The 26,353-nt window shown below is 35.7% G+C and overlaps 4 protein-coding genes across 4 annotated transcripts; 2 read left to right on the top strand and 2 right to left on the bottom strand.

Annotated features, from left to right (window-relative positions):
* Positions 1 to 1,851: 1,851 nt before the first annotated feature.
* Positions 1,852 to 4,896, bottom strand: LOC111397403 (NAC domain-containing protein 17-like). Its single transcript, XM_023024309.1, has 3 exons — positions 4,519 to 4,896; positions 2,526 to 3,722; positions 1,852 to 2,268 (listed from the first exon to the last, which is right to left on the bottom strand). Exons 1-3 carry the CDS (start codon positions 4,850 to 4,852, stop codon positions 1,892 to 1,894), a joined length of 1,908 nt encoding a protein of 635 aa, XP_022880077.1. The 5' UTR covers positions 4,853 to 4,896; the 3' UTR covers positions 1,852 to 1,891.
* Positions 4,897 to 13,129: 8,233 nt separating this feature from the next.
* LOC111397402 (sphinganine C4-monooxygenase 1-like) lies at positions 13,130 to 18,419 on the top strand. The gene is made up of 3 exons (XM_023024308.1): positions 13,130 to 13,321; positions 13,794 to 14,117; positions 17,536 to 18,419. The coding sequence occupies exons 2-3, from the start codon at positions 13,887 to 13,889 to the stop codon at positions 18,076 to 18,078; spliced, it is 774 nt and encodes a 257-aa protein (XP_022880076.1). The 5' UTR covers positions 13,130 to 13,321; positions 13,794 to 13,886; the 3' UTR covers positions 18,079 to 18,419.
* A 416-nt stretch (positions 18,420 to 18,835) lies between these two features.
* LOC111397401 (pentatricopeptide repeat-containing protein At1g34160) lies at positions 18,836 to 20,648 on the bottom strand. The gene has a single exon (XM_023024306.1). The coding sequence runs from the start codon at positions 20,602 to 20,604 to the stop codon at positions 18,856 to 18,858; it is 1,749 nt and encodes a 582-aa protein (XP_022880074.1). The 5' UTR covers positions 20,605 to 20,648; the 3' UTR covers positions 18,836 to 18,855.
* Positions 20,649 to 23,058: 2,410 nt separating this feature from the next.
* LOC111397400 (tyrosine--tRNA ligase, chloroplastic/mitochondrial) lies at positions 23,059 to 24,989 on the top strand. The gene has a single exon (XM_023024305.1). The coding sequence runs from the start codon at positions 23,249 to 23,251 to the stop codon at positions 24,728 to 24,730; it is 1,482 nt and encodes a 493-aa protein (XP_022880073.1). The 5' UTR covers positions 23,059 to 23,248; the 3' UTR covers positions 24,731 to 24,989.
* Positions 24,990 to 26,353: the final 1,364 nt, after the last annotated feature.

Below are 26,353 nucleotides of genomic sequence, written 5' to 3'. Positions count from 1 at the left end.
AGGATCAGCACTGAGGAAGTTCAGAAGGTTGTGTATGATCTAACTCCCTGGGAGTTAGCGTCATTATTAACACGGTTCAACCTACCCTCTTCGGTATGTATAATCTTCATCTTTAAAACTATGTCGTCCATATTGGTCATGCGCAAGGATGGAGCCCAGGGGGTCGAAAAGAAAAATTCTACTGGGCTGATAAATATTGCCTGAGATTTTTAATGGGCTCGGGGGATTGGCCTGCGAGCATAGACACGTTGTTCAAGGGAATGATTGGGGCATGTAAAGAACCTTGAGTGACATTATCTCACTAAAAATGACTAGTTTGTTAATAATTGCCACTTTTAGTCGTGTCAACAAAACATGAACAAGGTGGAGATTGTTGTCATTAATGACGCATGTTTGGCTCATATTTATAAGAATCAGGCTACACTGTCAGGTCACACACCTTACAGATGTTCACAGGCTCCTCACAATGGATGGATCAACCTTATTTTTTCCAATTTTTTATTACATGTGGGACCGAGGTGGGGCCCACCTCAGTGTGAGGAGCCTATAGTGAACCTAATAGTTTCACCCTGGCAGACTAGTATTATTCCATTTATAAACTGTTTATAAACATTCAATTCACATTTTATCTAAACATTTTGAGAGATTCATAATTACTATTTACTTATCAATTACTCATTTTTATCTGTTTATAATTTTAATGATTTATGAACTCTTTCCAAACATCCTCGCCGACCTACCAAGCTCGATTTGGAGGTATCTCGAGATAGCCTTTTTAGCGATAGTACAACACAACTAAAATCTGAAAAAGTTTGCAGGTCTAAGATGATCTAAAGTAGCTTGGCATACCTAAAATTATCTAGCTCCTGAGGCCGTTTTAAGGACATTTTTGTAACATAATTTACACATCTCGTGTTATCCGAGTCCAAACTGTTCGAAACATGTTGAGTCAAACTTCTCATAGGTCATTATGGATGCAAGAATTGGTTATGGTAAGTTCACCTTGATATGTACCGTTGGAGCAGGCTGGCAAACCCATGTAGCATGCGTGAACATTGCTTGCTACTATTTATTTGGAATTCCATTGGGCATTACACTGGCATACATTCTTCACGTGGGAGTAAGGGTACTTACACATCTATATTTTCCTTTTTCCCATTCTTTTTTAAGTAATTTGCACCAGGGATCAGATCTCAGGTTTCACTGGAAAACCAGAGATTGTCTAATTTCCCGCAATCAGCTGACAGTTTTCCGGATGAAAACCGTTCAAGGGATCTCGCTGTATATTAATTTACAAAGCTCGGTGCCATCAATGAAAGATTTAGTACACGCCACACTTTTTTGAAAGGTTTACTTTGATTTCAGGGCATTTGGCATGGAATGCTGTCATTTGGATTATTTACGGGACTAATAATTGCATATCGTTAACAGATTTATTTATATTACACCCAAATAACAAATTTGTTTCTAAATGCAGGCTTCAATTGCCAATGATAGAATAAGAAAATGGGGAGGTGATTATGTGAACACACAGACTGAAATTGAAGGAAGTTCCTAATTATTTACATTTTTATGGTACAATAGCGGGTGAAAGCATCAGAACAGGGCCCCTAAAAAAAACAGTAGATTGCCAGAAAAAAGAATTGATATGAAATTGCTTGTGCAATTCAAACCTCTAAATAAACAATTTGAAAAGGTTCAATTTTTTTTTTTTTTTTTTTTTTTTTTTTTTTTTTTTTTTTTTTTTTTTTTTTTTTTTTTTTTTTTTTTTTTTTTTTTTTTTTTTTTTTTTTTTTTTTTTTTTTTTTTTATCCTCCCTTGCTAATTTTCCGTAGTTTCAGGTAATGCACAGAAGCAAAAATTCCCATTTACATATTCATGAAGATAAGTATCAATTCGAAACAGTTACATAAGTTCCAATCAGCACCCACACGATAGCGCACATTACTCCAAGTAAAGATAAACATAAAAAACCACTCCTATATTTGCCTGAAGATCTTGAAGTTGCAGAGTTATTACCTGCAGCAAGATTCATGTTTCTGGCATTTATTCTTACCCTACCGAAGCTAGACATACGCTCAAAAGCTCTATTTACCAAAGCACTTTCTGAAGCTGAAGCAGGAGTTGTGGGTATAGACTCCACAAAATCCCAAACAGCAGAGGAGAACCACGAGCGTGTAACATTATCAGGCTCACCACTTGGATTTTGATTTGCTCCAGTAGAATGATTGACCAAATCACTTTGATTTTGATATTGTTCTACCATACCTAAACAAACCAAAACTAACATTAAAAAACAGTCTATGACTACTACATTAGAAGTAGAGCTCTTGAAGGCGACTAAAACACCCCCATTTCCCACTTGGGCACGAGAGATTTTGCCATCCGTCAGACCAAGAGCTCTTTGAGGTTTATCAAAGAAGAGAATATACGTAGCACAGCTCAAGAATAATTATAATGGGGAGATCACAGATACATTTGTGGCTGCTCGAAAAAGCATCCTTGAATTTTCAATTATTTAGTACCTGAAGCTGGTGAAGGAATCATCCCCCCATTTGCGTCTGTATCAGATAAAAGACAGGATATTTGTTCATCCGTCCACAGCTGAGAACTGATATCATTTGCATCATTTAAATGTGGCTGCAGCTGGTAATTCGCAGCACTATTCTCAAGATTGTTCAGATAAAAACTTGAGATGGAATTCACAACTCCATTATCAAAATCGTTCGTAAATGTTTGGGAAATCTGCCCAGGTTCAACAGGCCCCATCTCATGAAGGAACATCGGTGCATCTTGGTAGAGATCAAGTTCACTCAAGCCATCGAAACCATCAAACAGCAGATTATCCAAATCGTCCAGAGGATTATCAGGAGTTGGTTCTGGACCAATAAGGTCATTCATTTCAAGAAAATCTTCGAGGAAATCCTCTTCACTCACCGGAGGCTGTCCGTGGTTACCATTTGTAGCAGAAGTGACCTCAGGAACCTCGTAAAACTGTAACTCTGTTGTTCCTGACTGTGCCAGGTCTAAACTGGCTTGCACATTGTGCTGTTCGCTGCATGGTTGGAGCACTGTACTTCTTGCAGGTAAATGCCATACAGAGTCCTCAAGTAAGGTACTTTGAGTTCCCTCCTCACCTGCATATTGGTCCAGAGCATAGTCAATATCAACACTAAGTGGCTCAACAAATATGGAATCTTGTGCTATTCGGTTCATGGACTCCTCAAGGTCATTTAGTGAAGGCGGCACTTGACGATTAACATGGGTATTATTTACAGGCAAGATTTCGTTAGCCTGCTTAACAGGGTTCTCCTGGTCGACCACTCCATTGGCATCTAGTTCATCATCAGCCCAGTCCTCCTCCCTAAAGGGTGCACCATATTGCTCACCATTTTTGGGACCTGGCCCACTCTTCTTGTAAGCTTTGTACAGTGCATAATAATCCTGGGCGGTTTGGCATCTTTTCAGCTCCTTCTCATCCAGGGTATACTCATGCATCACCCAGTCTGTTCGTTCTCCACTAGGGGCACGACCTTTATAGAAGACTAGAGTCTTCTTTAACCCAACAGCACGTGAACCACATGTGATTATACGATCCTTCCCAGTTACTTTCCAGTATCCATGCCTTGTTGCTCGATTGGACCTTGCTCCATTCGGATACTTCCTATCTCGGGGGCTAAAGAAGAACCATTGCCTGTCCCCAGTTTTCAACTTAGATATCCCTGCATTTAAGATAAGCGAAAACTTGGTAAATTAATTGCTCAAGGGAAACCAAAAAAATCAACAAGACAGATCATAGAATTAGTTCTACAGTAAAACAAAAATGAAGCATCCATCAGGTGTTAGCTGATATTCATCTGTGCGACCTATTTCATTTATAATGCACCAGCACAGGTCAACATAGGAACAAAATTATGTGAATCAGTAACTTTTTTCAATATTATGTCCAAAGTTTTTATTTTTTTCTCATTTCCCCTTAACACTAGTCACAATAACCGTTTACCTCCTGATACAATTCAAAATGCTAATTGATTTCCAACATAACAAAATCAGAAGAAAAGACAATTCTTGAAAATAACCCCAAATAAATCGAGCCAATAATTATTTTCTAAATCAAATCAGGAGATCCACATTTGAATAAATCGAGTAGTGAAACTAAACATGATTCAAAAAACTGAAATATGTCGATAATTAGTTATAACACACGCCCAAAGTAATCATACAAAGCGTCTACTACAAATATAGTCAACAATAATTTTGAATCTAATTGATCTTCTGTACAAAAAACGAGCTGAAACGTATAAGTCAGTCAACAAAAACCAATTGAACATGATCACGATCCGAAAGAAAGAATCAAATAAAAATGGACCAAAACAAAATTAATTGATGCAGATTAAAAAATAAAGTCAACAATCACAAATTCATCTACAAAACCAATCAAAACCATATAATTAGCAACTCAGTAACTGAACTGAGCATTTAAAAAAAAAAAAGAATAAGTGGGTAGTGAAAATTTACCAGGCAAATCTTCTGGGTCCCACTTGTAAACATCGGTTTCTCCAATGACATCAAGACGGAGTCGTCTCCTGCAGATCTTCCTCTTCAAATAGTAGAGCACGAGCTCTTCATCCGTTGGGTGGAATCTGAATCCCGGAGGAAAAACCCCGCCTCCGAAACACCCAGAACCAGATTCCGGCGTCACCTTCATCTTTTTCAGAAATAAAAAATAAAAAAAGAATAATAAAATTATCTGGTTTGGAGTAATGGGGGAGGATTCTGGTTTGGCTAAAGGATAATAGGAAAAACAGAGTAGATGAAATGGGAATTGGGGTGTCTGGTCAAAGGAGAACATATGATACTTTGAGGGCAAGAAACTTCTTGGAATGTGGGGTTTAGTGGAATGCGGGAGCGTTCGGCTGTGTGCGAAGTTCACTGAGCTTCCAGTAGGGTGGTTTTAGGGTTGTCATTTTTTTGTGTGAATTAATTGATGAACAATGCGGGTGTACTTCCCGGCAAAATAATCGCGAGCTCCAGAGGCCTATCTAATTAAGCCCCGTTTGAACCTTCTTATTTCTCATTAAATTAAATTAAATTTTTCACTCTTCTATTTTTAATTACACAATTTTTAATAAAATAATATTACACGTAAATAAAAAACTTTTCAATCACTAATTTTTCAAAAAAATACTATCTATCTCATTACGCTCCTGCAGATCTTCCTCTTCAAATAGTAGAGCACGAGCTCTTCATCCGTTGGGTGGAATCTGAATCCCGGAGGAAAAACCCCGTCTCCGAAACACCCAGAAACAGATTCCGGCGTCACCTTCATCTTTTTCAGAAATAAAAAATAAAAAAAGAATAATAAAATTATCTGGTTTGGAGTAATGGGGGAGGATCCTGGTTGTGGCTAAAGGATAATAGGAAAAACAGCGTAGATGAAATGGGAATTGGGGTGTCTGGTCAAAGGAGAACATATGATACTTTGAGGGCAAGAAACTTCTTGGAATGTGGGGTTTAGTGGAATGCGGGAGCGTTCGGGTGTGTGCGAAGTTCACTGAGCTTCCAGTAGGGTGGTTTTAGGGTTGACAATTTTTTGTGTGAATTAATTGATGAACAATGCGGGTGTACATCCCGGCAAAATACAATTAATCTACTTGTACAAAGTAGGTTAACAAAGTTTGTTGACAAAATTAATGTTGGCAAGATCTAGGCCGTTAATCTGTTTTGAATTCAAAAATTGTTTTTGAAATGAGTGATAAAGATATTGTCAATTCATACTTTGTCAACCAACTTTGTCATCCTCCTTTGTAGGTGTAGCATCACTCGGCAAAATAATCGCGGGCTCCACCCATTATTGGAGGCCTATCTAATTAAGCCCCGTTTGAACCTTCTTATTTCTCGTTACATTAAATTAAATTTTTCTCTCTACTAATTTTAATTACACAATTTTCAATAAAATAATATTATACGTAAATCAAAAACTTTTCAATGACTAATTTTTCAAAAAAATACTATTTATCTCATTATAATCTACAAATAATGGGCTCAAACGGGGGCTAATTGATTGAAAGTGCCAAACTGGTAGCTCTAAAGGGAAAATTGCAACAATGGTCAAAGACCTTTGATTTTTTTGCAAATTTTACCATAATCTTCCGTTTCAGTTAGAGAAGGTTTCAAACTTTTGAAAAATTAGCAGCTGTTGTTCAAATGGATGGAATTGACTGCTAGTTGACTCAAAAAATTGACTTTGGCCAAGTTAGATAGGGACATTTACATGAATCACATATTTCCCTTTTAAAAATCAAATTAAGCTAAAAACAATACACAAAAAAATCGACTCCCTCCACCCTCAATGAAAACCCCACCTTAAATCTTCATCTCCTTCACCCCTCACTATCCCTCTTCATCATCTTCTCTAGCAAGCACAATTGGTAGTGATTATGGATCCGAAGTTAAGCCTAACTTTGTCAATAACCACATAGACCCGACAATAGTAAAATGCAAATCTCTACCCTCAGCTAACAATTTCCCAGTTCCATCCGAGAGAAAAGGACCACGTGACTAAAAGTAACAACAGAAAGAATTGGGGACGACACCTAACAACCTATTCTCGACGTCAATGACAATGAGGAACTCGTGCATGTTTAACCCGGTGTCTCCGTCCTCCTCGACAACGGCCTCACTAAATTCCCTGGCACTCCCTACATCTCCACCAATTACATAATTATAGCGTATTTTTCCTTTCCCTTCATATGTGTTTATGGCGTTATTTTCTTAATTGGATTTTTAATTAGTGTATTTTCTATTAAGGCAAGTTGTGTAATTGAGTGAACGGACACGACGAAAGTTTATGCAATAAATTTCTTATCGATGTCACTTCACACAGTGTCGAGAGACCCTTGAAGAAAAATTTACCTCCTTTCTACAGGTTGGTGGTGTATTGATCTTCCTTTTTGGTTTGAGGTTTAGGGTTTTGATATTCAATTGATTTGGGAATTTAGACGAAGAAGAGGGGTGGGTGAAGGAGATGAAGATTTATGTGTGTGTGGGTTATCTCCCCCTTTTTTTTTTTTGTTTTTGGGTGGGGGGGGGGGGGGGGGGGGGGGGGGGGGATTTTTGTGTGTTTGTGTGTTGTTTTTAGTTTAATTTGATTTTTAGGCCCCGTTTGATTCACATTATTTGGAAAAAAATACATTCTTAAATAATGATTTGATATATTTATATCACACGTTTTTTAATAAAATAATATTTCATACAAATTCAAAACTTTTATTATTTTTTAACTGCACATTTGTCATCAATATACTATTGAAAAATACATTTTTTTCCAAAATAATATGGTTCAAACAAGAGCTTAATAGGGAAGATATGTGATTAACTTAAATGCCTCTGTTTAAACTGGTCAATGTCTATTTTTTGAGTTAAGTAAATGGTTTTTCATTTGGACCCCAACTGCTAATTTCCCAAAGATTCAGAATCTTCACCAGTACAAATTGAATGTTAGGGTAAAGTTAGCAAAAAATTAAAGGTTACGGACTAATGCTATTAATTTTCCTTTTCTAAAATATTAGAATAAATTATTATTTTTTTAAGTTCAAGTAAAAAAGGGTTAGATTAAAAAAATATTAAAAAAAAATTAAAAGAGAATAACCTATTTAAATATGTTCGTAAATAAATATTTACTTAAAAATCAAATTTCACTCATTTCTTTAAAAAAAATATATAAATGCCCATTGAATTTCACTAAATTTTACTACTAATTGACTGAACTTTTAAGATGTTACTTGTTGATAACTCATCTTTACAGTAATTACACATTCATCATAAAGATGGATTCTATCTCTTTGCTTGGACGAAACTTGCACGTGGCTAACAGATGTTCAACGTGACAGTCAATCACCAGTTAGATATGTCATGTGAACAAATATGTGTTCAATTCTCACACCAAAAAAATGCTTTTCAAAAATATATAACGCAATTTTTATTTTATTTTTAATTTCCCAACCAAAAGGTGATTTGAACTCTACAAGAACTTTCATTATGCACCCAATTACAATTTCTGAATTCTCGATTTCACAAACCCAAAATCCATAGTTCTCCCCCTTGATTTCAAATAAGGCGTCACACACCCCAATTAGATGATCTACCCACTCGAATTAATCACACTCACTATTGCAAATATAAAATAGACGTCCTCTGAACCTTTTTCTTAAGTTTGATTCTTTCTATGAAGTCTTCATTATCGAAAGTTGATCAAGATGACACAATGTGCCATTCGAATTGTGTGATGAGACAAGTGATAGCATTTTTTGAGCGACAAATTGGTTTAGCGTTTGTGCAATGGGTGTTGTCCGATTCGAAATTGGGGGAGAGGAATTGGGAGTTTGGGAAAGATGGTTTGAAATTTGGGGACAAAGGAATTCGAGAAATCGGGTTGGGAATTAAAATCAAATTTTTATTACATTTTGATAGAAGTCGATGAAATCTGTTATTGAAAAGCTATGAAATCTATAAAATATGTGGTTGAAATTAATTATTAACTTTAACTTAAATTAAAATCTAGATTTTAATTGGTACCAAAGTCTTTTACATAGTAAAATCAATGGGACAATTATAAAAATATTAGTGTATTTTTATTTTTATTTTTTCATTTATTTTAGGCCTTTGTTGTTTTTTTTTACTTTTCCGGTGTTGAACTCGATAACCACATGGTACAATTTATTTCAAATATATATAAAGAATTTGGGGGAGTAATTTATCAATAAAGTCGTTCTCTTTTTTTAAGAAGAAATTATGATAATTTAATAGCGTAACTTTCATGAGCCACAAGTTTAGTCCAGGAATGCCCTCTTCTCCTTTTTCTTAGATCAAAAAATTCGAAATAGTTAGTACATACCCATTCCTATTGATTGGATGCTAAATAATATCAGTATATGATGATATATTTAATGCACAATATGTCTAGCCATTAACGATCTTATCGTGCCATATGAAGGGAAAAATGTCATATGATGATATATTTAATTCGCTATACGTCTAGCTGTTAACAATCTTATCCTGTCAAATAATGATTTTGGTGCGCGACAGACAAGTTGATAAAGGTAAGAAAGATACAAAAATGTGATCTTGACCAATTCCCTCGTTCAAAACCGGTGGCGTGAAAGAAAAGTCTAGAAAATGAGTTTTGACTTTTGAGACATTAGTGGTACCTTATATTTTAAAAAAAAAAATTTGCTCTACTTTTTGAATTTGACTAAACTATATTTAATTTGTTAATGTTTTGAACTGATGTACTTTCACTTTTAATAAAACTCGATTTTATGTGTTGAAATTGTTAAGAGTAAAATTTAACATCTTTTAAAAACAAAAATATAGATGAAAACATAAAAATTTAGATAATTATTCTTAATAAGATTTGTATTTTAAGATAAATTCAATGTCTTCATAATATTTTGCATTTTTGCTCTTGTTGGCTTAAATTTATACAAAAATCCTTGTGCAGATTTCAGGATTACTTATGAAAAATTGGTCAAGGTGTCATTAGTGCCCTATCACAATCATCGAACATTCAAAGAATGTAAATATACGTGTTGTCTAGATAATATCTACTTGTCTTGAAAGCCTGTTTGTTTTATATAGGTTTTCAATCACAGAGCAAGGACCATTCTTCATATTACTTGAGAATATGGCCTTTAAAATGGTGATATTTTATCAAAACTCGAGAATTTTGTCCTCCTAAATCATGAATCGTGACTGCATTATCCTCCTAAATGAAAGATACCCAAAAATAACAATCGGTGTGAAGTCAGAACAAACAAGTTGGACATCCTGTGACTAAAGGAAAGTTAACTAAGACATTGCAACCATATCAGTAGATTGAACGATGACAAAATCGTGCAAATTTTCTCCAAATCTATTACTAAGCCCATGTTTGATTCAACTAAAAAAGATTATTAAAATTTAATTTAACGTCAATAATGAATTTTAATTAAATATTTCATGAGACCATAATTTTTCTCAAAGTTTATTTAAAAACTCATTTTTACCTAAACCAAACAAACGCAAAAGAACTCTACTATTCCTTGAGTTAGTGCCTAATGGACTGGTAACGGGTAACTTGGTTGGGCTACCCTAAGATCCTGGGCTTCGGTCTATGAAAGGAGTGTGGGCCCTTAAGTTGGGCTGCACTTCTAAACCGTTGTACTTGACCCGTCACATCATCAGTACAGTCCAACATAAACATTTCCCTAAAGGCACTGGACGAGAAAAGGACAAGATTTTTAGAGAGTATTTGATAGACATTTTTGAGCCTATTTGGGAGCAATTTTTTCATCCAAAAAATTAATTTTTTGACCGTTATTTCACTGTTTCAGCCGTCATATTTGACTTCTTCTCTCACAGGTGAATCCCACTTTTCTCCTAACGGTCAAAAAATCAATTCTCAAAATCATTCCCAAACAGGCTCTTTATGTAAAAATACATTTTAAAATAGTAAATTAATGTGAAATGTGTGATTGAGAAATAAGGAAATTTTTTTTATTTTCGTGTAATATTATTTTAATAAACAATATGTGGTTGAAAAGAAAATAGCGAAAAATGCATTTTAAAAAAAAATTGCTACTAAATAGGGCCTTAAAAAGGAAAAAAAATATTTTCAAATATTTGGATAGCCCTTGAGAGGTCCTAGAGGCACCATTAAACTTAATATATTCATTTAGATGTGTTAGTGCCCTATCACAATCATCGAACATTCAAAGAATGTAAATATACGTGTTGTCTAGATAATATCTACTTGTCTTGAAAGCCTCTTTGTTTTATATAGGTTTTCAATCACAGAGCAAGGACCATTCTTCATATTACTTGAGAATATGGCCTTTAAAATGGTGATATTTTATCAAAACTCGAGAATTTTGTCCTCTTAAATCATGACTCGTGACTGCATTATCCTCCTAAATGAAAGATACCCAAAAATAACAACCGACGTGAAGTCAAAACAAACAAGTTGGAGATCGTGTGACTAAAGGAAAGTTAACTAAGACATTGCAACCATATCGGTAGATAGAACGAAGACAAAATCGTGCAAATTTTCTCCAAATCTATTACTAAGCCCATGTTTGATTCAACCAAGAAAGATGATTAAAATTTAAGTTAACGCCAATGATAAATTTTAATTAAATATTTCATGAGATCCATAATTTTTCTCAAAGTTTATTTAAAAACTCATTTTTACCTAAACCAAACATACGCAAAAGAACTCTACTATTCCTTGAGTTAGTGCCTAATGGACTGGTAACGGGTAACTTGGTTGGGCTACCCTAAGATCCTGGGCTTCGGTCTATGAAAGGAGTGTGGGCCCTTAAGTTGGGCTGCACTTCTAAACCGTTGTATTTGACCCGTCACATCATCACTACAGTCCAACATAAACATTTCCCTAAAGACACTGGACGAGAAAAGGACAAGATTTTTAGAGCGTGTTTGATAGACATTTTTATGTAAAAATACATTTTAGAATAATAAATTGATGTGAAATGTGTGATTGGAAAATAAGAAAAAAAATTTATTTACGTGTAATATTATTTTAATAAAAAATGTGTGATTGAATAGAAAAGAACGAAGAAAAATGCATTTTAAAAATAAAATTGATACTAAACGGGGTTTTAAAGAGGAAAAAAATGTTTTCAAATATTTGGATAGCCCTTGAGAGGTCCTGGAGGCATCGTTAAACTTAAAATATTCATTTAGATGTAGACATTGAACTACATTGCTATTAATTTTATGAATGAAATCAAATTGGCGTTCCAACTTTTTTCGTATTAGTCAACTTAATTCCTGCATAAACCATAGTAGTCAAAAGGTTAGTTTCCAATGACATTTTTTCACCTTATTTTAAAATAAAGAAGAAAAAAAGATTGCCCAATTCAAGTATTTTTCGAGAACAGCACAAGATACGATAAGAGACTTTTTTTCACCTTATTTTAAAATAAAGAAAAATAAACAAAAAAAAAATTGCCCAATTTAAGTATTTTTCGAGAACAAGATAAGATAAGAAATAGAGAACAGGGATATTTGTGCAATGATAATAATCACGAATAATCAGTTTTGGAGTCTTAAAAGAATAACTTCATCAAAATCAGTAAAACAAATTTTTATTGTCAATCGTTAATTATATACTTAAGCAATGTCGAAATTTACTCTTTAAACACTCCCCTAAGATTATAGTTTGTTTGATGTTAGATGAATCTATATGTTGGTTTAAGATTTTAAGATATGTGTTCTTGTCTGAGCCCCATTCTTCGGGGGGAAAAATGCATTTTTAAACAGTGTTTTAATATCATTTCAATTACACATTTTTTCAGTAAAATAGTACTGCACGCAAATTCAAAATTTTCCTTATTTTTAATCACATATTTCTCATCAATACACTATTCAAAAATACATTTTTCCCTCCACAATGGAGCTCAAACAAGGGCATAATATCGTATCGAATCTTATGAATTTACCTTCAAATATCAATTTGGTTTAAGAATGGTAGTCAAACTTAAACATGTTATATTACCAATCGTGACTACATGAAAACTGGATATTCGTAATTAATTTATTAAAACGGTTACTAAAAGGAACGTTACCTGTTGATCCATTTATAGCTTGAATAGGTTCGTAACTATTAATAGTTAGCCATTCAAATTACAGGGCCAGATGCATTAACTCATGTGTTGTGCATTAAAGGGAAAATATTTCAACCAAGATATTGGCCCAACCTAACATTTACACTGTACGGATCATGCTTACTAGTTGAGTCTTGTTCAATATATTCTCTTAAAAATATTATTCAAAACCTTTTTTTTTTTTTTTTTTGAAATAATAAGCAGCCAAACGAGGGCTTACATGCCGTTGCTCTTACGAAATGTGTAATAAGTTGTGAATTTTATAAAAGTCTACAGATAAAAAGTATCTTTGACAATTTAAATTATTATAATTCATTTTTATAACTCTTATCAACTATTCTATTAAAATAATAATATTACACGTAAATCTAATTTTATTTTTTTTTAATTGTATATTCTCCAAAAAGTACTGGAATAATTTTGGCCAAACAAGCGCTAGAGACGTAAAAATGAAGAATTATTTGCTCTTTCTTTCAATCGAATCTTCTTGGATCATTTAATCCATAATTTTCCCAGAAGAATCTCACAACCGTCACCACTATCACAATTGCCAGATTCACCTCTCGTATTCATACTCACATATAATTTATGTATAGATTATTCTCACAGATCTGTGCCACAAAATTCACTTACACCACCTGTACTGTCATCTTTACGTAAGTCTCATTTACATCTATCGGAGCTTGAATTGTCAACGATTTGTTAAATTCCATCTGTGTTTTCGTTATCTTTTATTTTATTTTTTTGGTGCTTTGGATAAATATGTTTGCATTGTTTGTATCTGTTGAATCCTGACTTATATTTCGTCATGTATAAAGAATTCTTTGAATTACCTTGGCTTTATCATATCTCATCTGGGCATTCCTTTCTTTTAATATTCCTTTCTTGTAATGTGACGTCACATTACATGTGTATGTTAGCTCAATTTTCGACTTAAAGTATATTATTTAACGTTATGATATTCAATTTGTGTTTTTGTTATTTTTTTGTGTATTGTGCTATATGTTTATGTGCACTCTGTATATGGTACTCAGCACAGGTTTATTAGCCCAAACGTATCAGTTGATATAATAATAATTTTGTGACATCGTCTGGAAATTCACTATTTTATGCTTTTCATTTTTTCAGGGTGTATGCGACACAGAGAATGTGCTTATATAGATCTTGAGCAGAACATTAGAAATTTTGGGTTGGAGAAAAGAACGAAATAAATTTCGAAGAATGTTGTTGTGGGATGGGTATGTGAGTGATGAATTGATGGGGACATTTGCCCCAATTGTGGTATACTGGATGTACGCAGGGTTTTATCAGTTGTTGCCGCCTCTAGATAACTACAGGCTGCACACAAGAAAGGAGGAAAGCAAGAAAAATTTGGTTCCGTTGGGGGTTGTGATCAAAGGCGTTCTCCTTCAACAGCTTGTTCAGGCCGTTGTCGCTCATTTGCTCTTTTTGGTAAATAAATTACATTTGAGCTTTTGGATTAGTGTAATGTCTTTGAATTCCTTATTTTGGATTTTCAATTGCTATGGAAATGAATGATATGACCATAATACTAGAATGGGTAATAAATGAGAATATACACAATCAAGTGAAATTAGCAACAATCAAGGACAACGTAGGGGAAAGATAGTTTTGGTAGTTGGGACACTTGACAGGGCTCAGCTAAGTACTTTTAACAAGACTGATGTATGTTATAGGAGGTGAAAGTAGATCAAAATTTCATTGTCTAATGTGGTTGAAAAATATTTGATTTGATTAGATAGATGATTAAATGAAGCTTATAAATGAATTACGTAGCCAACCCAAATTTAAAGATATGAACTTAGGTTGTCAACGTTTTTGTTGTTGAATTTTTGCTAGCTTGTGAATACTTATTGACCCCGTGAGCTTGGGCAGAGTTGGATACTTATGTTTGTTGATTATATGCATTCGATGACAATACCAAGTGTATAAATCTGCACTGGAAATGTTTAGATTCTAAATGATCTTGAGGTGGTCATTGTGTGCTAAGTCTGGAGGTATTTTTGCTAATGAAAAAAAGGAGCTCTTCTTTTAAGTTCTTTTACTTTCAAATAATTAGGACGACTCTTCCTCATATTTTAATATTTTAAATGACTATATCTTCAACTGTTGTCTAAAACATTTAAGTTATAGATTAAATATACTGCTTCTTGTTTTTGACAAGCAATAGATAGCACATTTTATGTTTTTATAATTCACTGAGTTTATTAGCTTTCTTGGCCTGAATTGTCTTTACTTTTGATCTAGCTGGCTGGCTGGAGAGTTTAAGACATTGATGGACCAACTGATATTTTAATTAGTATTTTCCGGTTAGAAAATTTGCTCGCTTGAATAATTTTCAGTAGTACTCTTTTGTATATCATTTCTTTCTTTTGAGGTGTTAGAACCCTTTGCTACGCTCTATAACCAATTCATTTATGCCAACACACGTACACACACACACACACAAACACACATACATATATAATGTAAGATTATATCTGGCCCTCAACCTTGTCTCTGAGATGGAAATGGACTTCAGCATCATGAAGAGGGCGATAAATAAGTAATATGCATGTCCTTCCTATTTAATGTTACGCAGAGACATGTTTTAGAAGGCTATTTCGGTTTGAGCATCAGCAAGGAGGGACACACTAGGAGTTCTTAGTAAAACGATATTAGTGTGAAACTCTGGCACTATTCCATTTAACTAATTCATGGCTTCCAACGATGTTCAATTTCAGTCAAGAGGCAGCATTCAATGCTCTTCTTATCAAGGATAGAAGAAGGATACGGAGAGGCAAAGAATTTATAATAGCTGATTATGTGACCAGAAACCTAATTGGTCATGGAGGATTTGTCTGATTGTGTATTGGAGTGGTCTGTGCATCTTTTGCTTTGCTCTTCCTTACTACAGTGGAGGAGTGGGTGGAAGACTTGGCAAGCTTCTGCTTTCAGCTTAATTACTGCCATTTAGGTTAGATATCGATAAAAGGAATATTGAAGATGTACTCACTCTCGTTAATAAGAGTGATGCGATTTTGGTGGAGCAAGTTAGAAGACGGGGTGGGAGACCAAAATTGACTTGTGTGTTGCGGTTGTTTAGAATCTAGTTGCTTTAGTCTTAGTTTGTAGTTGTGTATATTACAAACTTTTCTCGGTCATTTCTAATGTCAATTGAAAAAGTACACTCCAATGATACTACTTAACTTCACTCTTCCAATTGACGATTGTTTTAAGACAGGTTTTGGTTATTGAATACTCATGAATTGGTTCTCTATCAGAATAGTCAGGCTTCATGTTTTAGTTTCTTCTGTTCTTTCAATTGTATCCTCAGCAAAATATAGCCCTTTCTGTTCCAGTTGAGCTTAACTGGCCTTGTTGGCCTGTTTAGTAGATGTTTACTTGGAAAAGAAAGTTTTGTCCATTTCTTTGGAAACAAAACAAGAAAATAGTAAAAAGTCAATATTTTACATGTGAACTAAGAGAGTGTTTGGTACCCATTTTTATGGAAAAATGAATTTTGGAATAGCAGATTGATGGAGAATGTGTTGATAAAAAATAAGGAAAAGTTTTTTATTTACATGTCATATTATTTTAATGAAAAATGTGGTTAAAAAGGAGAGAGAAAAATATATTATGATGAAAATGGGAATCAAATGGGGCCTGAATATACTGATAGGTTTATCATCTAGTGTTTGTCCAACTTAGATTTCTCCAAACATAAGCTTTATTTTTCATTCTGTTGTTTTGATTGATTTCATAAGATTCATGTAATGTATTGGCACATGCTGTTGACAAGCAAATGATATTCCTTAGTTAAAGTTGCTCTGTGCTTATTTCATCTTCACATTGGGACTGAACTCCACCAAAAATTGGTGTGCAGCTCTTCAAGCACGCAGTGTTCTATAGTAAAAGGCCAAATAATAGTGAAATCCAATTCCTTTCCATGCATACTGAAGTATCTTTTGATAGCTAGGTATTTAGCTACTGTATCATCCCACACTAATCTCATTCCAATATGAATAGGCTGAATAGCGTGGCATAATTCTAATGTCAAATAAGTTGTGCTTTTGTGCCTATATTTCACTTGTTTCATGTGGCCTTCAGCTTTCATCGGGAACTTAACCTGTATGATAGGGACATTTAAGCAGGTGTCTGAGTTTCTCTCATCTCTTCAAATGAATATACTGCACATTCCACATTAGAAAACTTTGAGCTAGTTATTCCCCTCTCTATTCCTCTAAAAAATAACCAGAAAATGTTCTTGTTTTCGCCCTTATTAATCTTATTGTTTTGACTTCTCATAGCTTGATTCAGTAAATGTTTTATATTGTTCTTACTATATATCTTACGCTATAAGATCTAAGTCATTGATTTGGAATTATGCTGTAAGGTTCTAATTCATATGAACGATGAAAGATTAACTTAAAAATGGATTCAGATTTGTATTACCATTGCCTGTGTTTATAGATAGTTAGTTCTACATGGAATAAATAAATTGTCTCGAGAAAGTTTAAGTCCTTCAGCTTGTCTATAATTTAAATTTTAGTTCGTTTCTCCTTCCTCTACGTTATCTGGGATGCCTCAAACCTGGGAATTACAGGAAGATATTTTGGTATTGTATTTTTTAATCAATTTTGGTGAAGCAAATTGCCTTCATTAATTTTCTTTTCCTTGCCTTTTATTGTTTGTCCTATCTGGGGACAGGCATTCCAATTTATGTAGTCTAGAGCAGAGACCGGCAGGCAAAGACTATGGCAATAAGTTTTAAAACATAATATTATTTTGCTTAAAGAAGGAACCAATAATATAAATCATTAATTATTTTTTGTAAAATACAACTGAACTTTTGCACTTACTGGTGTAGGTAACATCTAATGCAAGTTCTTCCGGGGTTACAGTTCAGCCGTCTCTTTCTATTCAGGCTGTGCAATTTGCTATTGCTATGCTGGTCATGGACGCATGGCAGTACTTTGTGCATCGTTACATGCACCAAAACAAGTTTTTGTACCGTCAAATACACTCTCAGCATCATAGGTTGGTGGTCCCTTATGCCATTGGGGCCCTTTACAATCACCCACTGGAAGGTCTCCTACTTGACACAGTTGGTGGTGCTATCTCTTTCCTTGTTTCAGGAATGACTGCACGTACTGCTGTTTTCTTCTTCTGTTTCGCTGTGGTCAAAACTGTTGATGATCATTGTGGACTTTGGCTGCCGGGTAATATCTTCCATCTATTTTTCCAAAACAATACTGCGTACCATGACATTCATCATCAACTCCAAGGTACAAAATTCAACTATTCTCAGCCATTCTTTTCAATCTGGGACAAATTGCTCGGAACTTATGTGCCCTACAGACTTGTGAAGCGACCTGAAGGGGGTTTTGAGGCAAGGCTGATAAAAGACTAAGTACAGTGACCTTAAAAGCATGTTTGGCAGAAAATATTGGACAAGACTAGCTGGTTTATTTTTCTTTCTTGATTGTATTCTCCAGCATAACAATCATGCAGTAAGTCTTAGTGTTATTTAATTTGTCATGTAGGATTTCTTGCATAACAAACATGCAGTTGTACCACTCTTGCTGAGCATGCAACATGTTTGTCCTTGAAAGCTCTACATCTTTGAGGGAGTTGAAATTTGCCGCTGATATTTTAAAATTTTCATTATTTCCTGTTAATCTCCAATATTTTCCCATTTGATTTGTCATGTTGACTTCATCATTAACATACCAATGAATTGTAAGTTCATTATCTCTGGGCTATATGCTGCACAGTAGCATTATTTTTCGTTCATAGACTTCTGGGATGACATTCTTGAATCCAAAATTCAGCCTGTACTTTGTATATTCAAGCTCACTTGTTTGGGCTTTTCAAAAGCCACAGACTACTTGTAGACTAAGAAGTTGTTTTGGACATATTTGAATACTTTTTTTGGTAGTGCTCTATCGGACTAAAAGAGTTTTTAGAAGAAGTTGGCTTTCTCAAGAAGTTCTTCTACAAGAAATAGGAACACCAACACTGTCAAACTGACCCTTTAGGCTTTAACTATGATAATTGATGCTTCAAGATTGTAATAACGTTGATTACATACTCCGAGCCATATTATTGGTAACATAGTTGGAATAGTAGATTTTTTAATTATAAGTTGAATGACTCTACACACTGTATGAAAGAAGGAAATACATCTTCACCAATAATCTTTACAAGAGCAAAACCCATCCCTGAATCTGTGGAATCGAGTTCGATCCCTCACAATAATTTCCCGATCATACAATTTCGAAATAAGTTTAATTACTACATGACAATCCCCACATATTCTAAGATTCTTGTTTACACTTATGAGGCTCCCATCGTCAGTACTAATCAAACCGAAAGCCACAGCCAACTTCTCACTGTGATAACATAATGCATTCTCCTTTTCCTCATGTCCTATATCGTGCAACACATAGTTTGTTTCAGGCACATACCCGAATTCCCTAATCCTATACCTAATCTCCTCAAGCTTCGTATATATTTCTTTCCAATCCGGGTGACTTTGATCACCGTTATAAAACTTGAATATCGTGCCATTGAGCTCGATATAACTAAATCCCGGCAACTTCTTTACATCCCTATTCTTCATTGCCTCTCTTACCCTCCCTACATCATTCCACCTCTTGTGTGCAGCATAAACATTTGACAACAATACAAAATCCCCACAATGACTTGATCCCATTTCCACAAGTTTCCTTGATGCCTTCTCTGCCATTTCTACATTCCCATATATCTTAGAAGCCCCTAGCAATGTTTGCCAAAGAACTGCATCTGGGAACATCGGCATAGACTCTATAATCTCATATGCTGCTTCTAATCTTCCTGCTCGACCCAACAAATCCACGACAGTGCCATAGTGCTTCACATTTTTACTTACTCCACGTTCCTCCATCAACTCAAACAAACTCACCCCCTCATCCACCATACCAGCATGGTTACACGCGCACAATGCTGCTAAATAACTTACACTATCCGGCTCTGGCTCAACACCAGCTCTGGCCATGAAGTTGAACAGCTCTAGCGCTTTCACTCCGTCGCCATGGATTGCAAAAGCCATGATCATAGTGTTCCACGTTACAAGATTTCTTGAACACTTCATATCCTCGAATACTTGATATGCCTTCTCCAAGAACCCACATTTTGCATACATGTCAATAACAGCATTGCACACGATCACGTTTTTGTCCAAGCTTTGCATCCTAATATAATCACAAACTTTGTCACCCTCTTTGATTGCGCCCAGCTGTGAACACGCGGAGAGCGCACCTAGAACAGTGACCTCATTCGCCTGCATGTCACATTGATAATTCTTCCCTTCTATCATTTCCTTGAACAATTCCAAAGCTTCATGAGGCTTATTCCCCTGCGCCAAACCCAAAATCAATGCGTTCCAACTAGCAATATCTCTCCTCGACATTTCATCAAACATGTTGTGCGAATTGTCCAAATCACCACATTTTGCATACGCGTCGAGTAAAGTGGTCTGCAGCAAAACATCAGCATCGAATCCAAATTTAACCACTTGAGCATGCATTTGAAGGGTCTCCAACCGGGCCAACGCTCGCGCACAAGCTTTGAGGAAAAAAGAGCAGGTGAGAGCGTCGGGCTTGCACGGGGCACGTGACATGGAGAGGTACCACGTGACGGCATCTATCGGGCGATGACTCTGGGCATAACCGCGGATGATGGCGTTCCAGTCGTTGGTAAAAGGGTGGGGGACACCACGGAAGATGGCGGCGGCATAAGAGAGGCTACCGGCGGCGGAAGAGGTGGCGCAGAAATCAAGGAATTTTGCGCGGGAAGGGTATAATTTTAAAAGGCCAGTGGTTAGGAGATGCGCAAGGAGCTGTTTGCTGCGTGGAAAAGAGGTGCATTTGGGTAAGAGCGACTCAACATAGGCCATGCGATGACAACAATGTGACCTCGACGGTTTTGTTGCATTTCATAGTATATGTCATTATTGGGAGAATTTTACTGAGGTCAGCGAATTTACGAGTTTGTTTCATTTTAGGCATCTAACTTCAGTTTATTGTAACTCGATCTTCTAACATATATTTTTTAGTTCAATTTAATCATTCCATCTACAAGTTTTACCCATTGGTGATGAAATGTGCGAATTGGTGATATTTTTGTTGTTTTTGGTTAGGATATGTCGAGTAATGATAATGACAACACGTGTCTTACTAACCAATTTTCGTTAATTCAAATGAAATTAAGTAGGCTATTGTAACGACGACAGTGAACATTTTGATAAAAATGTAATAAATGATAGCACAAAATGTTATCCGTGTGAAATAGTGATATTTTAATAATAATAAAAAAGAAAAAATGTAACCTACAATAATATATGTTACTTCAAAATATTATGTTTAATGAAAACCTAATAATAATACCCTACGTGTATTATAGTAACATGTAGGTTACTTAGATCATTCCTAACGAAATTTGATTTTTAATGAAAAATTATAAATATTGAATAAATGATGAGGTGTTTTTAAAATATTATAAAATGAGTTTAATGTAAAATAGTGATTTTCATTAAAAAAAAAAAAAAAAAAGTTGTAGAATAAGATATTTTTTAAGCGAGAGATAGTTTTGATAACAGAGCTGGCCCTAGAACATAGCAACTAAGGTAACGGCCTAGGGCCTCCAAAGTTGGGGGAAATCCTACTTATATAGTAATTATTTAAATATTTAATGTTATTATGAGTGTAGAAAATTATGTATAAGGCCCTCATAATAAATGTCTACAACTTCAAAATTATCAAGACCAGCCCTGTTTTATAGAATAATGTTATTTACAGTGAAAACTATCAATAATCATTTTACGTGACATATACATGATAATTTGTTATTTGATTCATGAAATAATAAAAAATTATTATATTATTGTATTAAATAATAAACTGTCATTTGTATACCATATAAGATGATACTGATAATCTTCACTACTAATGACATTACTTGTTTTGATATGGGAAAAATTCATAATCCAAATGTATTATTTACACTAATTCAAAAATCAATTAAATAGTTTAAAAATTCAAAACTTAGGTATATACTTAATTAATTAAAAATATTTATTTAATAAATATAATAAAGTCACAATTATACGATTAATGATCACAAATTCATAATTATAGGTCACAAATTTATTTGCTGGTCATATATCATTGAATTAATTGATCACAGATTATTTCGCGATCACAAATTAAAAATTTTGTAGATCATAGATTATTCGAGGTCACAGGTCATACATTTTCAAATTTATTAGTCGCGGATTTTTTTTTAATCACAAATTATCAAAGTTTAAGGTCGAAGATTAATAATTAGTCCAAATAGTTGGTCACATGCACCAAACACCCCACCACTGATCCTGATTCAGCATCAATCTTGTTCACAAATCACCGCCACACAACCTACTTACACTACACCACTGCTGCAGCCCAAAATTGGCACCACAATCACCGCTGCAATCACAACGCCAAAGCCAGCACCACTACCATCGCAAGATACGTTGACAACCAACACCACCACTAAATATCACCATGATGGTTGTGTCAACACCATCGTTTGAATCATCATGACCACCACAAACACTAATTGCATCATAACTGCCATCAACATAGCCAATTACGACCATCGGAAAAAAAAAAAAAAAACTGACCAAGGATGAACCATCATCATCCCAACACCACTATTGCCTGTATTACCTACCACACCAGAACCAACAGCATCTCCGTACACCTCACACACATCACACATAGATCACCATTGCAATCGTAAACTACTGCAACCACCATATGCACATATCACCACCGCCATTACCAGCACCACCTCGACCCCCAAAACTAGATCCAAAACTACCCCATGCTCAAATCCGCTACTACAGCGGCATCAACAATAAATAAGGTTTTGTACCTTAGGGCTAAAGCTAAGGCTGTTCGTTCTCCCTTAGATATGGGCCTTTCAAGAATCGGACCTTCAGCAGGAGATTTGAAGCTGGGATGGGGCGATAAATAGGCAGCATAGGTTTTGGAATCAGATTCTTGTTTAGTAAATCAAATTCGGCTCTTTTAATCAATAGAACTGGCGCCAACAAAAGATGCTCTGTCGTTGTTGATGGAGAGAGAAGAAAGAGAGAAGGGAGGTAGAGAGAGAGAGAGGGGAAAGTGATATGGTTTGGAAGTGAATAGCAGGGTTAGGAGCCGGCGTGGGGTTGGTGGGTAAGTGAATTAATTTAATTTCATAATATTATTATTAATATTAAAAATTTAAATTATAATCTGATTTTTGAATAAAAAACTTTTAAATCTTATTTTTGAATTGATAAGTTAAAAGGTGTGAGTGTAATTTCCACTTTTGATATCAGCCCTTTCAAAACCAGTGTGCGCTATGTTATTTGTGGGTTCTCTTTTGGGCCTAAAGCTTAGTTTTGGGCTCTCACTGTCTTCTTGGGCTGAAAGAGCAAGCAGTCTACTCAGATTCATGGTCATGTTTTCTCTCTCCCCTCACACTATCCTATCTTGCTCCGTGAACGAGGGAAAATGGCTGCTAATTCTTTAGCGAGGAGTCTCGTAATCTGCTGCAGTCAAAGATCATTCCTTTACCACTTCCCCATTCTTCTTCATTCCCGTGCCACCCAGCGCCGCCACCCTTATCTATGGCCGCTTTCATTACGCTATTCTTCGACTCAATTTGTCCAAGAATCGACTGAAGGGGACGCCGCAGATGTAAGGAGTAGGCTCAACGTGGTGAACATTCTCGAAGAGAGAGGGCTTCTGGAGTCCCTCACCAGCGATTCTCTCAGGTCGGCCTGTTCTGATACCAGCCTCCCTCCCCTTAGGGTGTACTGTGGATTCGACCCTACTGCGGAGAGTCTCCATTTGGGTAACCTCCTTGGTATAATAGTCCTTTCTTGGTTCCTCCGATGTGGGCATAAGGTTGTTGCTCTAGTAGGTGGTGCCACAGGTCGCGTAGGAGATCCCTCTGGCAAGAGCCTTGAGCGGCCAGAGCTTGACCATCTCGCCTTGGACAGGAATGTTTCCGGGATTTCGACCATTATTAGCGGAATTCTTGGTCGGTGTCATGGAGCTAAGTGTTTTTCTATTTTGAATAATTACGACTGGTGGAAGGATGTTAAGCTGTTGGATTTTCTCAAGGATGTTGGGAGATTTGCGAGGATGGGGGTAATGATGTCGAAAGAGAGCGTGCGGAAGAGGCTCGAATCGGAGCAGGGAATGAGTTACACTGAGTTCACATACCAGTTACTGCAGGGCTACGATTTCCTTCGACTTTTTCGAGATGAAGGTGTTAGTGTTCAGATTGGGGGGAGCGATCAGTGGGGTAATATTACTGCAGGAACGGATCTTATTCGTCGAATTCTTCAGGCAGAAGGAGCCTATGGACTCACATTCCCTCTTCTCCTCAAGAGTGATGGCACCAAATTTGGCAAATCAGAGGATGGTGCCATTTGGCTCTCCCCCTCTCTCTTGTCCCCTTACCAGTTCTATCAGTATTTATTCTCCGTCCCTGATTCGGACGTTGTGAGGTTTCTTAAGATTCTTACTTTTTTGAGCATGGCGGAGATTGCCCAGATTGAAAAAGAAATGCAGGGGCCAGGCTATGTCCCCAACAATGCTCAGCGCAGGCTCGCGGAGGAGGTCACTCTTTTTGTCCATGGTGAAGAAGGTCTTGAAGAGGCGCGCAAGGCTACTGAGGCCTTAAGACCGGGGGCAGAAACCAAATTGGATTGGAAAATCATCGAGGCTATTGCTGAGGATGTTCCGTCCTGCTCCTTGCCTTATGATAAAGTCTTGAATATTTCTCTCTTGGACCTCACGGTCTCTACCGGTTTGCTCGAGAGTAAGTCGGCTGCACGGCGTTTGCTCAAGCAAGGGGGACTTTACTTGAATAATTGTAGAGTTGATAGTGAAGCAAAGAAGATTGAGGCTGATGAAATTGTTGATGGCAAAGTAATCCTTTTATCGGCTGGGAAGAAGAACAAAATGATAGTGAGAATATCTTAATTGATTTTTTTTGTGTTTAATTTCTCACAGTAGCAAGTCCAAGAAAACATTTATAGTTTTTCTTTTAAACCACGAAGTCAGTCTTCATATACCGTAAATATTCATATGGCTACGGTACCATTGCTTATAAGTTAATCATCACTTATCTGCCATATACTTCTTATATCCATTTTTTTTTTTTTTTTTTTTTTTTTTTTTTTTTTTTTTCTATATTGCTTGCTCTGCCAAACATATTGAAGTAATAATGCACGTTTTGTTCCAAGTTGTTCCTCAATAAGCTCGTGCATGTTTGCTCTGAATCTCATGTGAATGCTTTGAAACTTATTATCACATTTAGAGAAGGATGCCGTGCTAGTCTTGCTGAGTTATTAGTGCCCATCTGATAAACAAACAATTAGGAACCTTAAAGAATTGAGTACTAAATGCTTGTTTCACATCCTTCAACATTCTTAAAAACATGGTTGCTTTACTTAAATACTATTGACCTTTTTCTTCTATTATAACAAAATGAAATATGAATTATGACTTCTTGACCGACAATAAGATTTAGTGAAGATATCTAAGAGCTGTAGCATGGATTTTTAAAATTAAGATGCTTACAGCCCATCTATATGGGCTCTCAAGTGTTGGAAAATTTATAGCCCTGCAGTTCTGTGAAGTATTTCTTTCACCAGTATAATTTATTCAACGCTTATTTGTGGAACTTCTAACCTCTCAACAAGAACTGCTTGCTATAGTCAGTTCAATGCACATAACCCTCCGTATTGAATTTTTGAGCTGTGGATACCTTCCAAGCTAGGGATGGCAAAAAGCCCCGCCCCGAATGGGGCAAAAAAACCCACCCCGTGAAGAAAAAAAAAATAAAAAATAAAAGAATAAAAATAAATTTATTTCTAGATAATTTAGCTGCGTAGTACCTATTTTAAATTTGTATTTTATTCTCTAATTATAACATAACTCGAAAATTTGAAAATGTAAAAAAAAAAAATAATAATAAATTAAACGGTGCAAAAAATTGCCCCGAACTTAGACGGGGCGGGGTGGAATTTTGGCTCGCACCCCCGCTCGAGCCCCATTGCCATCACTATTCCAGGCCAGTGGTTGGGGTTAGTCTGATGTAGTTCTTTACCATTAAAATTTGTGTAGGTCTTGTATTTGTTAAGTTTAGAAGTTACTTGATTGGCCTTGGAGCTTAAACAAACAACATACTGAAACTTGGTGTTCGCAGTACGATCAATTACTGCCATGGACTTTCATCTATCAGCTATATTCAGATATGAGAAAATGAAAGATACAAGTAACTGTTTCTCTAGAAAAGAATGCAAATGTTTGGCACAGTTCCTAAATTTTGCCCTGGCCACTGTTTACAATTACCTTACTTCGAAGCATCCGGACTCGCTTCCTCCTCCTGTCTCTCCACCTCCTCCATTTGGGGTTGCTTTCCCACACGCAACCTCAGATTGGCTGCACCACCATGGTCTCTCTTTCTCTCTCAAAATTGAAGTTATATAACCAAGGAAATAATCACTTCGCGAGACAAATGAAAGAAAATCTCATGTTTAATATATACTTAAAATTGTTCCTCATCCAATAAAATGGTGCCCGGTTGATCTGATTCTAATA

The sequence above is a fragment of the Olea europaea genome, chromosome 7 (assembly GCF_002742605.1).
Source record: "Olea europaea var. sylvestris chromosome 7, O_europaea_v1, whole genome shotgun sequence".
NCBI lineage: Eukaryota > Viridiplantae > Streptophyta > Magnoliopsida > Lamiales > Oleaceae > Olea > Olea europaea.
Note: the sequence above shows the minus strand (reverse complement) of the source record. Positions and strands in the feature narration are given on the sequence as shown.